The sequence below is a fragment of the Mastigoproctus giganteus genome, chromosome 7 (assembly GCF_048544385.1).
Source record: "Mastigoproctus giganteus isolate SK-2022 chromosome 7, ASM4854438v1, whole genome shotgun sequence".
In the NCBI taxonomy this organism is placed as follows: domain Eukaryota; kingdom Metazoa; phylum Arthropoda; class Arachnida; order Uropygi; family Thelyphonidae; genus Mastigoproctus; species Mastigoproctus giganteus.
The window spans coordinates 185,406,450-185,422,357 of NC_143581.1; the positions used below are offsets into that span (position 1 = coordinate 185,406,450).

Genomic DNA, 15,908 nt, shown 5'->3' on the forward strand with positions numbered 1-15,908 from the left:
CTCAATTTAAATTCAGGATCCCCTGTATATGTCACATGACTAAGCATCATTTAATTTCCTTATTATTAATTTACTAAACTATTCAAGGCCTTTAACTATCTTGATCAAGTCACCCTGCAGAAACTTGTTTTACGAACACTAACATTTAGAACTTGAGTTTCTCTTAATAAGAATTCCCCTTTACCCTTAACTAATCTCATCACTCTTCTCTGTACTGTTTCCAACAGCCCCACATCTAAAGTAGTGTATTCAGGCTTATATTTAATATTGGAGATGTGGTCTAACCATTTCTATATATTATGGAATAATTACCTTTACTGGAAAAAGCTCCTATATATCATTGATAAAATCCCATTTGCTGTCCTAGCAACCTGTCTACACTGCTTAGAAAACTTCATATCAAATTGTATACTTATTCTCAAGTCCTTTTCATTAAATTGAGAACAAGAGTAGCCTGAGCAGACAGTAGCTTTTTGCCACTCCTGGAACAGAGAAGTTTTTTTTCTGATTTATTTTCTATTTTATTAGCTTAAATTGGCATATTAACTTATTTTCTAGAGTAGCTTTATATTCCTATTTACAATACTTAGTTTAACTTAGATAGAGATTTTGTAGGTATTACTTAGTATCGGTAAGGGTATCAAATCCACGTGTTTACTGTTCGTAAATTGCTGCTGTTGTTACGCGATACAAAATATCTCGAAATAGATAGTATAGTATAGTATAGTACATAATATTGTCAATTAATCAGATAATTAATCTTGTTGAACTTCGTTGTCAATTAAATTGTACTTTTAACTATACATATAACGACTTGGGTTACGGAACATAAATAATTAGTAAAAAATAAATAATTAATACTTAACTTGATTCGGAAGTTATATAAAGGGATTTCGTAGATAACACTCGATACTGAAACATAAATATAGCTTTATAACTGTGTTGGGATACAAGTTTAGGGTTTTAATTTTGTACTGAAATTGAAATTTTATTGAAATTAAATCGAAATCATGACTCAGACCAGAGCAGCAAGGCAAAAGGCTCAAGCAAATGGGAGTGCTCTGGCTCAGGGGAGAACTAAGGGGGGCAGTTGCCCTCTGAATCACAGCCTTTTAAAATGCACTACTTGCTTGATGTTTGTGGAGCAATCGGGTATGGGACATAATACTGCCATGGGGATGTCTTTGTGTGTGCGCGATGCAAGGAGTGTAAGGAAATCAGGCGACAACTCACGTTGTTATGGGCCTATATTAGAACTTGAAGGACAGGGTGGATGCCCTCGAAGGATTAAAAGTGAGGGCCCATCAAGCTCTCAGCTGCCCACAGCAATGCCAGAGCTTGCACTTGGTCATCACACAACACAGCAGCAGCCCCCAAGGCAGAATGCGCTGATCCCAAAGGAACTAGTAGTTGTTGGTGACTATTGTCAGGGAAACGGGAAACATGCTTTGTAAAAAGGATAGGTGGAACAGGACCAGGGTATGTCTGCCAGGGGCAAAGGTTGATGACGTTGTAGAGCAGCTATCATCTTTTAAGGGCACAAAAGGTGATATAGTTGTACACGTTGGCACTAATGATATTAAGAGTAGGAGACCAGAGGAATTACTTAACAAGTACAGGTCACTGTTGAAAAAAAGCCGTGAATTAGGGTTGAATTTGAAAGTGTCTGCAATTCTGCCCAGACACGATAGGAGGGAGTATATGATGAGAGCCCTGTCGATCAATTCAGCCCTGGAAAGATTGTGCAAGGCTCAAGGGGTAGAATTTTTTTCAGCCTGGTCTGTACTTATTAACAGGAGAGACTGCTTCTACAGGGATGGGATACACTTAAATAGAAAGGGTGCAAGAATGTTTGCTGATGCTATCGAGGCAGTGTTAGGTGGATCGGAAAACTGCTAGATTGGGGGGATACAAGGACTAATAGATTAACAGTAGCCACTGGCAGAGGTGAAAGTGATTCTTGCACTGCTTCTATTGGAATGAGCAGCAGCATGGAAAATAGGATGCAGGATATTTCAGAGACTGCTGGGAATCATTGGGGTACAGGTAAACACATGTGTTGTGTTAGGGTAGCTAAGAAAAAGAACAGTTGCATGTATACTTGTGTGTACACCAATGCTAGGAGTTTAGTAAATAAATTTGATGAATTTGAGGTATTGCTCAAAACATCAAAGGCAGATATTATTGGGATATCAGAGACGTGGTGTCACACAGATATAAGGAATGCAGAACTGGAATTTGGGGAGCACAGTGTGTACAGAAAGGATAGACAGGATAGGAAGGGAGGAGGGGTTATGCTATTAGTTAAGAAATACATAAAATCCAAGGGAGTGAAGCCAGTCAACATTGCTGGACAGTGCACTGTCGAGTCAGTTTGGTGTGACATAAACATTGGGAGATCAAAATTGAGAGTAGGAGTGTGCTATAGATCTAATGACTCTGATGAGTATAATAAAAAACTGTACAAGGAAATAGAGTGGGCCAGTAAATCAGAGTCTTATAATGGAGGATTTTAATTTCCCAGATATTGACTGGAATTTGGGGGCCGGTTACTCACACACTAGCAAGGCTTTTGTGGATTTATTGGATGATTGTTTTCTACATCAGCATGTTCGGGAGGCAACTAGAGGGAGTAATACTCTTGATTTGATTATCAGTAGTGATTCTTCATGCATTAAGAATCTGCAGATAAATGAACCACTAGGTGGCAGTGATCACAGTGTGCCGAACTGGGATTTACCCAATGAGGTAACTACCATTAGGGGTAAAGGGAAGGGTTATTACTTTTGTAAAGGCGACCACGATGGACTGGGACAGTATTTAAATTCTATACAGTGGGGCCAACTGATGATGTTACCAACAACAAATTCAAAATGGGAAGCATTCAAAGAACTTATCTTGGAAACTACTAGGCTTTACATACCAATTAAGAAATATTGTTTAAGGTTTAGGCCTAAATGGATGTCAGATTAACTACTGAGACATATGGCAGAGAAGAAAAATTCATGGGGTACATACAAATTAACACGTGACACGGAAGCCTATGATAGATACAAATTGATCTGTAACCAAGTTACAAAGGAGGTTAGGCAGGAGAAGGCAGATTACGAGAAATCTTTGGCAAGTGATGCAAAGAAAAACAGCAAAGAGTTCTTTACTTATGTAAACTCTAGAAGGAAGGGGATGAATCAGATTGGTCCACTTGATATCGATGGGTCAACTGTTGATGATCCTGCTCAGGTAGCAGGATCATCAACAGTTGATGCTGAAGCTCAGGTGTATTCAACTCTCGCAGTAAGCTAGAGAATCTTGTAATAACTGAGAGTAAAGTGGAGGAGAAATTGTTGAAGATAATCACAAGAAAGGCACCTGGGGTGGATGGGATCTATCCAGTTATATTAAAGGAGGCAGCAAAGGAAGTAAGCAAACCCTTAGCCATAATTATGAGAGCTTCCTTGGACTCAGGGGAGGTACCCATGGACCAAAGATATGCAAATGTGATCCCAGTTCACAACGGAGGATCAAAGGCTGACACAAGTAATTATAGACCTGTGAGTTTAACTTCTGTTCCCGGAAAATTAATGGAGGCACTGGTTAAAGAAGCACTGCAGGATCATCTAGACAAGACTTCAGTTATAGCTCGGACACAGCATGGTTTTGTTAAGGGGAAAGTCTTGCCTGACCAATTTGATTGGACACTATGATGCAGTCACAAAAGAACTGTATGCAGGGGATAACTTAGATAATATATACTTGGATCTTAGAAAGGCTTTTGATACTGTTGCACATGGAAGACTGTTGCACAAATTGGAGCAGTGTGGCATTGGAGGCAAATTGCTGCTATGGATAAAGGGGTGGCTGAGGGGGAGAAGACAGAGTGGTAATCAATGGACACTGCTCATTGTGGAGCAGTGTCCTCAGGGTTCAGTGTTGGGTCCATTATTGTTTTCTGTATTTATAAATGATATTGATGATGGTATATCAAGCTTAATGTCCAAGGTTGCAGACGATACGAGGGTTGTCAAGGACACTACTGACACTATGCTGCTGCAACAGGATCTGGAAAGGTTGAGCAGATGGTCTGAGAGGTGGCAAATGAAGTTTAACATTGACAAATGTAAAGTATTACATATGGGAAACAGCAACACCAGAGCAACATATCAACTCTGTGGTACTACACTGACAGTGGTAGAGAATGAAAGGGACCTGGGGGTGGTTGTGCAGGCAGATATGAAGTTCTCTGAGCAGTGCAGATGGGCTGCAAGAGTAGCTCATGGTGTATTGTCAATGATATATAGGAATTTTTCTAGCAGGGATAAGGAGGTGATTATTCCCTTGTATAAGGCAATGGTCAGGCCACACCTAGAGTACTGTATACAGGCCTGGAGGCCTCATTTCAAGAAGGATGTAGAGCTGCTGGAACGAGTACAGAGAAGGGGAACAAGATTAGTGAATGGAACAAAGGGTTGCTCTTACGAAGAAAGGCTTAAGTTTTGCAAATTACAGTGTCTGGAGACTAGGCACCAGTGAGGTGATCTGATAGAGGTGTATAAAGCCTTGAATGGTTTGAGCATGCTCAATGCTGATGGGATTCTTCCTCTTGCTCAGAAAAAATCACCTGAGAGGGCATAAATTCAAATTGAGGAAAGACAGATGTAGGATAGACGTGCGGAAATTTGCCTTTAGCCAGCGGGTGGTTGGTTTGTGGAACAGACTTCCATTCCCTGTCGTGGAAGTTGATAGCCTAAATAAGTTTAAGGCTCAGCTGGACAGGTATTTCGAACCAACAGAGGGGTGAAGTGGAAGTGGTTATTTTATTTTTTTTGACTGATGCTGCATAAGCTTGCTTTCTTGCATCAAATGCCTCTACTAATGCTAATTAGAAGTCTTGAGCTTCGGGGTACCCAAATAGTTCATTACCCTAGGATTGCTGCATGAAAATGCAAGACCTTGCATTTTCCAGTATTAAACACAGCTGCCATTTTTCAGTCCAATCAAATAATTTATTTGGACCATGCAGAATAAAAAAAAAATAATTAAATATTAACCCAATTAATAATACACATGTATTAGAAAAAAGGTCTGGAAATCTATTCCAGACATTTTTTATGCAAAAAAATTTATTTTTTGTTATGAAAAAAAGTTTTACCCATTCAAAATTCTCCAAGTTGTAGATAATACAAAACTGTGGAGAATGATATTGTTTTGATATTTGATAACTCTACTTTTGAGGAATCAGTGTCTTAGGTCTAAAATGTTATTTATTCACATTTCATTCAAACTGTAAATCCAAGCTGCAATGAAGCCATGTTGATTGTAGTTTGCATTTATGTATATATCAGTTTCTGAGAAATAATTTGTGCAATGTAAATCTCAAAAGTTAATTTAATTCTCATGTGATTTTATTATTTTATTTTTTTTGATGTCATGTAAATATGTTATGTGATATTTGAATGTCTCATTTATGACATTTGTATGTTTGTCTTTTTCATTATGTGTTACTAACAGTGGTTTTTGTTTGAATGAGGAACATACAGTACTGTATTACAGCCACGGCATAAGACTGGTTAATTTATTACTCTTACTGAAATGTTCAAGAGAAAGTAAAGGTCATAATGACAATTTGAAACTCATCTTTTTTAGCAGCTCACATAATGAGTAGGCAATTTTTAATTATAGCCATGTTAAGAAATGTATGTTTTATTAAAATATGTACGGCAGCTTTTATTTTTATTATTTATTTATTTTTTTTTTTTAGGCTTATGTACACAAATGTGTAATGGAAGAACTAAAACGTGTCATTGAAGATTCAGAGATTATGAAAGAAGATGATGCCTTATGGCCTCAGCCAGATCGTGTCGGTCGACAGGTTTGTCTCCTTTTATTCTGTCCATAATGATTTATACTATCCAGTTTATTTAAAAATATAAATTGAAATAAAAAGACTGTTTAGCATCAGTTTATTATCTGTAAGAACAAAATGAGAATGAAAATAAAGTTAGCATATCCCCTTGGTAGCAGGGTATACATTAAATTGAGTCTGCTTAATGTCTAGATACAGTTAATTAGCTATTAGTTAGATGTGCTAATTTATAAAGATCAGTGATAACTAGGCAACAGATGTTGTAGAAATGATAACACAGCCAGATCAGGTTAGTAGCTTTCAAAAGTCTGATGTAATCATGTGAAATAATTGTAATCATTAAGCCCAATGTAAGTGTTTCAAAAATACCTGTCTAGTTTTCTTAAGCAATTCATCATAAGAATGCTTCTTATATGCCCTCCACAAGTCTAGTCCCCCTTCTAGTTGCCCAGAGGTATGGTCACACCATTGCCTTTTAGAGAGGAATAATGACCTCTCTGCTTGCAAAATTCCAATAAGTTTAGATAGAACATCATATGCCTATCTGCTTACATTGCATGTTGAACTTCATTTCTTTTTGTATCCCAATCCCCAAGTCTTTCTTCTCCTAGACAATCTTTAATTCTTCTTCTCCTAATTTGTAAACTACTCTTCGGTTTCTATTTCCATGTGCAATATTTTGCATTTCATTCAACTTTAGCTGCCATTTTCAGCCCATATTTACAGTCCATCTAAATCCTTTTGAAGCAGTTCTGACGATCAACCACTCTCTCTCAACATTTAAATTATCAGCAAACTTTAACAGCTTCTCCTGTATTTCCACTTCAGTTATGTAGGACAATAAGAAACAAGAAAGGTACTATTACTGATCCTTGAGGGATGCTAATGTTGTTCCAGTCCACTCTGAAGAATATCTGACTGCTCTCTGTCTTCTGATCTTCCCTGTTATCCCAATCCACTCTAATATATGCAATAACCTCTTATGAGGCACTGTATATGAATTACACAGCGCCTCATATTAAATTATAAATTATACACATTAATAAACAACTATTGCATTTGATAATGTCTGTGCTGTAGTTAAAAATGTATATAGGACAAAAACTGTGCAAATAACATTGGATTCTTTCTTTAAATTAGATTAATTTATTAAAAAGTTAATGGCTTGTATGTCTTCTTTTTACTGTGTTACTAAAATATCGTATACAGTAATACCCCGAAGTTACGCGATAGGTGGGTCCGAAGAAAATCGCGTAAGTCGAATTCGCGTAAGTCGGGGTACAACTTTGCATATAAATACATATAAATTTTGCTTAATTGGGACCAAGGACTAACAAAAACACTAGTTTAGAAGAAAAATATTAATAAAATAAAATTGCAGTTCTTTATACATATTAATACAAAATATGTATTTAAAAAACAAATGACTTACGTTAAAAAGTTATTTCGATGTCGATGGCTTCATAAAATCTAACAAATTCGTCTGACGACACAGCGCGTTCTTTTTTTCACGCAGAATTTCTTCGTAGCAAGCTAATAATTTTTTTATTCCTTGCTTTGTAGCTATAACGCGTTCTTCGTTGGAGTCTATGTTTTCTAAAATTTTTAAGCCCTTTACAATTGAGCCCTTTTCAATTTTCAACCTGTCAAGTTTGCAATTGTCATGTGCTTTTCGCCATTGCTTCATTTAGGCCTGTAGCACATGCAATATCACATGGTCTTTCATTTCGCTCAAAGCGTTTCACAATTTCACATTTTTTCTCTATCGACAAAGGTGGACTGGCCATAAGCCTTACCGGGGAAACCTCGGTGGGCCAGTGTGATTTTGGCCATAAACCATAGTATGAGGCCACTACAAATTTTTCCGGGTAAGAATTTTTGATCCAGTCCGCCTCTGTTTATCGATAATTGCTTTTCTTTTTCTCTCTGAATCTGCAGTGTCTTCACCAGGACGCTTCCTTTTCACACCTTTTAATTAAGTATTTTACTCATTTTTAGGGAATAAAGCACAATTTCAAAACGAGGAGGCACGCTTGATACGCATAAACAAAGCTGCGCGCATGTAGCAACTGAATAAACAACACCATAAAGGCAGAGATACACTATTAACACCTCACATTTCTAGGGGTTACTACCATAAAACAATAAAAATCCAGTTGCGTTTCTGCTAGTGAAATCTGTTATAAACTGGTAGTAAACTCGATCTAATTGCATTTGCGATTATACCGATAGCTGGAATTGTGTTGGTTTTTACGTTATTATGGTGAAATGTGTTTCCCCTTCACTGATATAAAAAAACATAAAAGCAACAAGGTTGAATTTTGTTCATCTTTCGCTCTCATTCTCCGCCGTCGCACCGTATATCAATAACATATGAAAAACGACCTTGAAGATAGTGGGCGGCAGCGTTGCCAAACGAAAAAATCAAGAACCGCGTAACTCCGAGTTCGCGTAAGTCGGGGTATTACTGTATATCAAAATATATACTGTACAATATTTTCATTTTCGTTAATTGCTTTTTCTTAGTTTATCTTACAAATAAAATGAAATCTTTAAAAAATGTGTTATTCCTATTACTGTTTTGTTAGACATGGCTTTTGTTTTTATTTTATTTTATCAATTTAAATTAATTTTTTTTGATATTATTATTTATCATTATTTTTAGATATATAGTATGTATCCACCCAAAAAAAAAAAAAAAAAAAAAAAAAAAACCTAAAATTTTGACACTTTTTGAGGGACCTCGTTATTACAAAACCTGAAAATTTAGGTCCCTTGAATTTTGTATTAATGAGATTTGACTGTAGTTATCATATGAAGAAGTATCAGGCAGTAATCTTTAACTGTCCTATGCTTTTTTCTTTTCTTTTTTTCACTTTGCTCACGTAAGTTTTTTGGCTCTCTTGTCATCCATTTTGGCTTCTTTCTTTTGAAGTACTTCTCATGTAGATTGAATGTGCTTGTAGCCTCAAATAAATCCCTTGAACACTTCTCATAGTGCATTATCATCAAATAACATTATTTGATATTAAACATCTGTGGAAAGGATAGATGAGACTTCTAGGTCTTGTGTCATGCTGCATTCCAAAGCATGCCTAGCCAGTTGTGATTTCTCTAATGTCATACCGAATGTTCTTCCAACCTAGTAGGGAACCTTCTGTATGTCTTCTACCTATACTTACTTCCACATTTCAGAAGATATATTGGTCTTCTAGGGATTTTCTTATTTTTTTATGCCTTGTAGGAGAGTAATTTTTAGTGTTTTAGAAATAAAAAAGTTGTAATGTTGAAGCCATTAATTCAAAAGTTGGATTCCATCCAATCTTTTGACTGGTTCATAGGATAAATATAGTTACAGATTGTGTGTTTTATTTATTATTATTATTTTTTTATATTCTCACCAGATATTTCTTGTTTCTTTTTTCATCTTGGAAACTATATAGTTGCTCTCCATTCTTGTTGCTACCTACCTTGTTTTCCAATCTACTTTTCTAATTATTCCCCCTGGCATATTTTTAGAGCATGGAGTACATATGATTTTTATCACTCTTGTTTTGGTTGAATGGAGTGAAAAGAGTTGTGATCCATTCCAGTATACATGGTTTCCTGATATACATAGACTTATGAGTGATGTTTGAAAAGTTTGTGGCTTGAATATGAAGGTTTTATTTGAGAAGTCTGGTAATATGTTACTTTTCAGTATGGTCCCCCTTTAGAGTCAATATACTTTGCTACCAATACTGCAATGTGTCAATGCCAGCTGCAAAGAAAGTTTTTTTTTTTCTTGGGCCTCCTAGAATGCATCCATTGCAGCAGTGATGTCACTGTTGGCAAAAAAATGGATGCCAGTCAGACATTTTTTCAAATTAGGAAATAAGTGAAAGTGACACTGCTAGCTCTCTGAATGTGAGGGATGGGTCAAGATTTCAGTGCTGCACTTGTGCAGTGAGCAGGCATATTGTCCTGGTGGAACAAGCTTCTTTGCTGAGTTTTCCTTTTGTCTTTGTTTTCACTTAAATGTCTCACAGGGTCTATGCCCCTGTGACTGTCTGGCCTTTTTGAATGTCATTCACTAATAATACTCCATGAGAATCCCAAAACATCGATATCTTTGCCAGCAGAAGGAATAGACTTGACTTTCTTTGGAAGAGGAGAAGAGTTGTTTTTACACTGTCTGGACTGCTCCTTTGATGCTTGCTGAAAGTGATGGATCCATGGCTCATCCATGGTCACAAACTTTGCAAGAAAATTTTTACTGGAAATGCTTAAAAACAATGCAAATGTTCTAGTGTAATTTTGATCCCATCTCAACAACTTTTGGACCCATCCTGCTGACATCTTTTTCATAGCAAGAACCTCTGTTATTATATGGTACACTCATACAGATGAGATGCCAAGACACTGGCAATGTACCAAACTTTCATTTGTCAATCACTCATCACCATATCATGCACACTGTCAACAACTTCTGGAGTGATAGACATTGCAGGTCTTCCAGGTTCTCCCTCCCTCATTTAAACTTTGCAACCTACTTCTTAACCATGGAATAGGAAGGGGCATCCTCCCCCATTGGTGTGTTCATATCCACACAAATTGCCTCTGGCATTACTCCCTTTTTTCTCCAAATATTGGATGACTGCATAGTGACTGATTTTTATATTTTTTTTTTTTCATCTTTCCTCATTCGTGCAACTTCTTTGATTTCAGGACCTGTAATTAAATAAAGATATTATTGGGTATTGGGACTGCACGAAACTTTGTGGGTTACGTTTTGAAGTGTTATACATTAAGTGCAAAAATTTTTTACACTGTACTACTTCTTTTTTGTACTCAGACCACAAGCTTTTCAACTGACCCTTGTAGCAATGTGTACATGCTGGATGAATGAAACGTAATCTTTACTCATGAAAAAATTTTCAGTGTGAGAATCTTCCACAATAAAGTTTTTCCATGGCTGCAGCCAGAACCTGTTCTTCACACTCCACAATAGTTCACATGCATATTGATTATATTATTTATTTGATATCAAATTATTTTAATTGACAAGATCTTTTACAAACCCCCCATAAAAATAATCAAGGATTAAGGCTGAATGAATAAGGTGGTCGGTATCACTGTCCAAATAGATCAGTATACCGATTTCATACAAAATAGCCACCACATGTTCACTTAAATTATTATGAAGAAAGTGCAAATAATTATCATTAATCGCTGTACCATAAGAAAGGTTCCATATTCTGATAATCTCATTCTTCAAGTGTCCTCTCTTCCTTTCCTCCTCTAAAATATTTAGCACTGAACTTCAATCTTCAGCCTTTATTTTTGTTATAAGCTTTAGGGAGATCACAATACTGATTCTAAAATTCAAATATTCTTGCAGTTAAACAAATGCAATATTATTCACATGTTATTTTAGAAAAAAACTCCACAATAGTAGTTGTCTTTTTCTGAAGAGTTTAATACTTCTGTAATTTTAGTTAATGGCACACAACTCACAATTATTGAAGTTCCTCTATTATTATGTGGTACACGCATTCGGATGAGATGCCGAAGATGCTGGCGATGTACCGAACTGTCACTCGTCAATCACCCACACCATATTATGCACCCTGTCAACTTCTGAAGTGATGGGCATTGCAGGTCTTCAACAGCATGGGTCATCTTCCAAGCTCTTCTGCTGTTCACTTCTTAACCATGGAATAGGAAAGGGCATTCTTCCCTGGTGTTGTAACCATATCCTCATGAATTGCCTTTGGCATTAGTCTCCCCCAATATTGAATGACTATATGTTGACTTCAGGACTCGTAATTAAAAAAGGATGTTATTAAAACTGCATGAAACTTGGTGATGGGTTACTATTTGAAGTATTATATGTTAAGTACAAAAGTTTTTAACAATGTACCACTACCTTTTCATACTTCGGCCATGAACCTTTCAAATGCATATACATACCCCCCCCCCCTTCCTTTGGTTTGGAAAATTTCTACAAAATGTGTTGACTTCCACCTCTATCTTAAAAGAAATTCTTGGATGATGATGAATTCTTGTAAGCTAACTATGGTTCCAAGTGCTCCACATCCTCCAGAAATTGTAATTGACATATTTTGATTAGTACCATTAGTTTTCATTTAGAATTAGTAATTTTTAACTTCTTTATTTTCCTTATTTCTATTCTAGACTTGAAAACAAATTCCAAGGAATTTGAAATGGTGTCATAAATTGAGCAGGTTGTTAGGACTTTGTGCTTACAGAATACCAGTAAACCAATAATTTGCTCTAAAACATGGTGTTTAGTGTTTTATTACAGTTAATTAAATATCTTTAATAGCTTCAATCTCAACTTCTGTTATGCCTTTCACACAACCTTTACATGACAGAGGGATTACATAAAGTGCTGGCTAGGCTGGGGAAGTAAGTGCTTGTTTCAGGAACAATGTTCCAGAAAATTTGAAATTCTCACCCTTCCTTTTTGGAAGCTGTTTTTTATTTTTCATCAATATTTTGGTAATAAAACATTGATTTTCGCCTTCACTCCATTGTTCATGAAGCAACAATTTATATGTGAGCTGAAAATCTGCACACTATTATAATACTGCCCTTGTTTTTTTCCCCACCTTCAACCTTTTTTTTTTTTTGCATAAAATTAATGAAAATTTTAAAGATTTTATTAAATTAAATTAAATGTACCTTGGGTTGATCAGTGTAGCATTATCTTAATAATAGTAATAATGCTGTCATTTATGAAATTTATCGATCCACTTTGAGAGTATTATTGAACTAACAAGGAAAACAGATGAATGATGTTGCCAAGGAGAGTGAGCAAATATAATGATAAATAGCTAAACATTGAGTTGTAAAGAGTGGCCCATTTACCTTTCACCAGGTGTTCCTGCACCAGGAATGATTTTTCTATGAAGATAATAAACTACACCACAAATGATCATCTCTTTCATTCATTTCTCAGAATCAAGAGAAAGGCTATGCAATTTTTATAAAAATAACTGTTAAAAAATTAAGCACTTTGTAGGATTGACCATGGGACCAGAAGAATAGGTGTGTGCCTGTGTGTGCACATGCAAGCTCAATTTTAAATACAGACCAGCTCAGTTTATGTAGCACACATCTTAAAATGAAGTAGTAATACTAATGTCTCCATTTATTAATTTGTCTCCTCAGATCAGGACAAGAGGAAAATTGCATCCCTTTGAAACTTAGTATTTTGATTTAGAAAAATTTAGCATTAGCAACTTTGATATTTGTGGATGCCAGTTCAATAAACTATATGGTAAAGGCCAACAAATAGTTGATTGAAAACTGTATTGAAAAGCATCCCTGTTCTAGAAATCACATTAATTACTTTGGTTTAAGTTTACTTCAAATTTTTATGTACTACTTAATGTGTTTCTTTTTATAAAAATTGCATAACCACCATATTTTATTTAAGAGAGGCACACACAAAAAAATTGAAGGTTGATATCAAGATCCTGTTTTTTTTTAAATAGTTCATATCATGGAAAGATTGTTACAACTTGCTGTTTGCATTGCAATGATGTAATAATTTGTCCCCCCCCCCAAAGTTTTTCTCAAGAATTAAATGGTATTAAATTACACTATTGTCAGTACCCAAAAATGAATATGAAACTGCTAATTATACCACAGTTTTTATAGAGACTTAAATAAAAAAAATTTATATTTATAGATTATGTATACCAACAGTTATACATCCCTAAGTGCACTTGGGGATGTATAACTGTTGGTTTGTTATTTGGTTTTTAGGAGCATTAGCAACTAAGGCCATATTGCTCTGGGATATGCGGTGGTCATTCCCTGACCTTTCTGCATTCTCCGTATTTGGTGGTGACAGGGTCAAACCCCAGTCTAATCAAGAAGCGTGTGCTACGCACTGCTGCTCCTTCCCACCTGGCTACAGAGGCACCTCTCCAAGAGGTGCCTCTGTAGCCAGGTGCAACCACAAAAATAACTTATACACTTGGTGGGGTTAAATTAAAAATAGTAGAGAAAGAAAGGGATTTGGGAGTCACAATGTGGTTGATTGTGAAGTTTGCTGAGCAGTGTAGGCAGGCAGCAAAGAATGTCAATGGTGTTCTGTTGACGATTTATCAAACATTTGCTTGTATAGGTATGGAGCTCATAATTCCACTGTATAAGGCAGTTGTTAGACTGTACTTGGAATACTGCGTTCAAGTATGGAAACTGAAAAAAGGACAAATCTTGATTGAGGTGTATAAGGCTTTGAGAGGTGAAAGTAAAATGAATGAGGGTGGAACTTTTGCTGTTATAAATGATTACAGAATTAGGGGTCATAAATTAAAATTGAGGGAGGAGGTTTAGACTGGGTTGCAGGTTTTCTTATAGTCAGCAAGTTAATTACTGGAATAAGCTGTTTTTCTGGTTGGTTGAGGTCAACAGCTGGTCAACAAAATTCAGTGGTCAGCTGGATAGATACCTTGTAAGGAGGGATTCAAATAGGTAGTTTATTTTATTTTTAATTATTATTATTTTTTATTTTTTTTTGGATGGCACAGCAAAAGCCTAGGGCTTCCTTGCACCATATGGCTAATTATGATTTGTATGATATATTATCTTTATATCTATATTTTTATTTCAGGAATTGGAAATTGTTATGGGAGATGAACACGTATCATTTACCACATCAAAAATTGGATCCTTAGTAGATGTAAACCAGAGCAAGTAAGTAGGCATGATTTATATTATTATAATGGAGATAGACTTGCCATCTGCAAGATGGGGTGAGACATTTTCACACGTTAGGATTTTTGTTTTCCTCTGTTGTGTGTGTTACCTATCTGTTTTCTCCTGAACATTGTCACTTATTGATTCCTACCTTGATTGCAGACATTCTTTTGGTAGTAGTTTTATCCTATTGCTATTTTATTGTGTTAGTAAAAAGTGTGCATGGTTTTAAAAATTTTAGTAGTATCTTTGCTACTCTTTTTAGAATTGGCAATAAATTTGTTCTGCAAAAAAATTCTGTATTGTATTAATACAAAGTTGTTTTGTCACACTTGTTTCTATTACATACTAAGAATATTGCTTTTTATTAATGAAAGAAATTTTGAGTAATTAAAATTAAACATCTGTAGTCTGAGTCATTAAAAAGTTAGCATGCCACTTTCACCCATGAACTTTACACAGTTCCAAAATTGAAATAATAATAAAATAAGACAGATAATGTTTTTTCTGTAACTGTTCTTAATATACAGTAGAATGCCGGTTATCTGAAATAATTTGAAAGGCTGTTTTTTTTTTTTTTTTTGTTTTTTTTTTATATTAATGTTAGGTAGTATTTGAGACAAATGTTTATTATGTTACGAGAATATATCTATCTGTTTTTTACTTCGTATATATGGTGGAGTGTTGGATTAGGAAACCATGAGTGATAGTTCTCATTTGCTTCTGTGAATCCAATTTTCCCTGGCATATTTTGTTCTCTTCATTTCATATTATGTTTGGTTTAGCTCCAGATCAGCCCGAAACTGTGCAGTTTATTATTTTTCTCGGTTTTTTTACAGTAAAATGTCAACGAAAAGAAACAGCACTAAAATTGGCAGAAAAACAGAAAGAATGTGATATAATCAAAGTGATATTGTTAAGGAACTTGAGACTTAGTAGCATAAAAAAAAGTCACAACAAACGAAACAAAAAATGATCGAACTTTATTTTAAAAAATTACTTTAAATTTTTTTTTCTACGTAAAGTCTGCAGTAAAATACCTATCCGAATATACATACATACACCGATGAGCCAAAACATTATGACCAGCGAGTCATTATGCAAATCGAAGCAACTGCTGGTGACCCACGCCGCAGGTCAAGACACTGTATAAAAACACCAGATACTGAGCTCCATTAATCAGTGTTACTCTTGTTCTTCAGATGCGAAAGGTAGTGGACTTAAGTGAGTTTGACAAAGTCCAAATTGTAATGGCTAGACGACTGAGTCAGAGCATATCCGAAATGGCATGGCTGGTGGGATGCTCACAGTCAGCCATGGTTAGTACCTA

The 15,908-nt window shown here is 35.6% G+C and overlaps 1 protein-coding gene across 1 annotated transcript in view; it reads left to right on the forward strand.

Moving 5' to 3' along the window:
* Positions 1-15,908, forward strand: part of mago (mago, exon junction complex subunit) — a 64,990-nt gene that overhangs the window by 35,971 nt on the left and 13,111 nt on the right. Inside the window, exons 3-4 of the mRNA XM_090377237.1 lie at positions 5,759-5,869; positions 14,493-14,575. Of these exons, the coding sequence (XP_090233363.1) occupies positions 5,759-5,869; positions 14,493-14,575 (194 nt within the window). The remainder of the gene's footprint in view (positions 1-5,758; positions 5,870-14,492; positions 14,576-15,908) is intronic.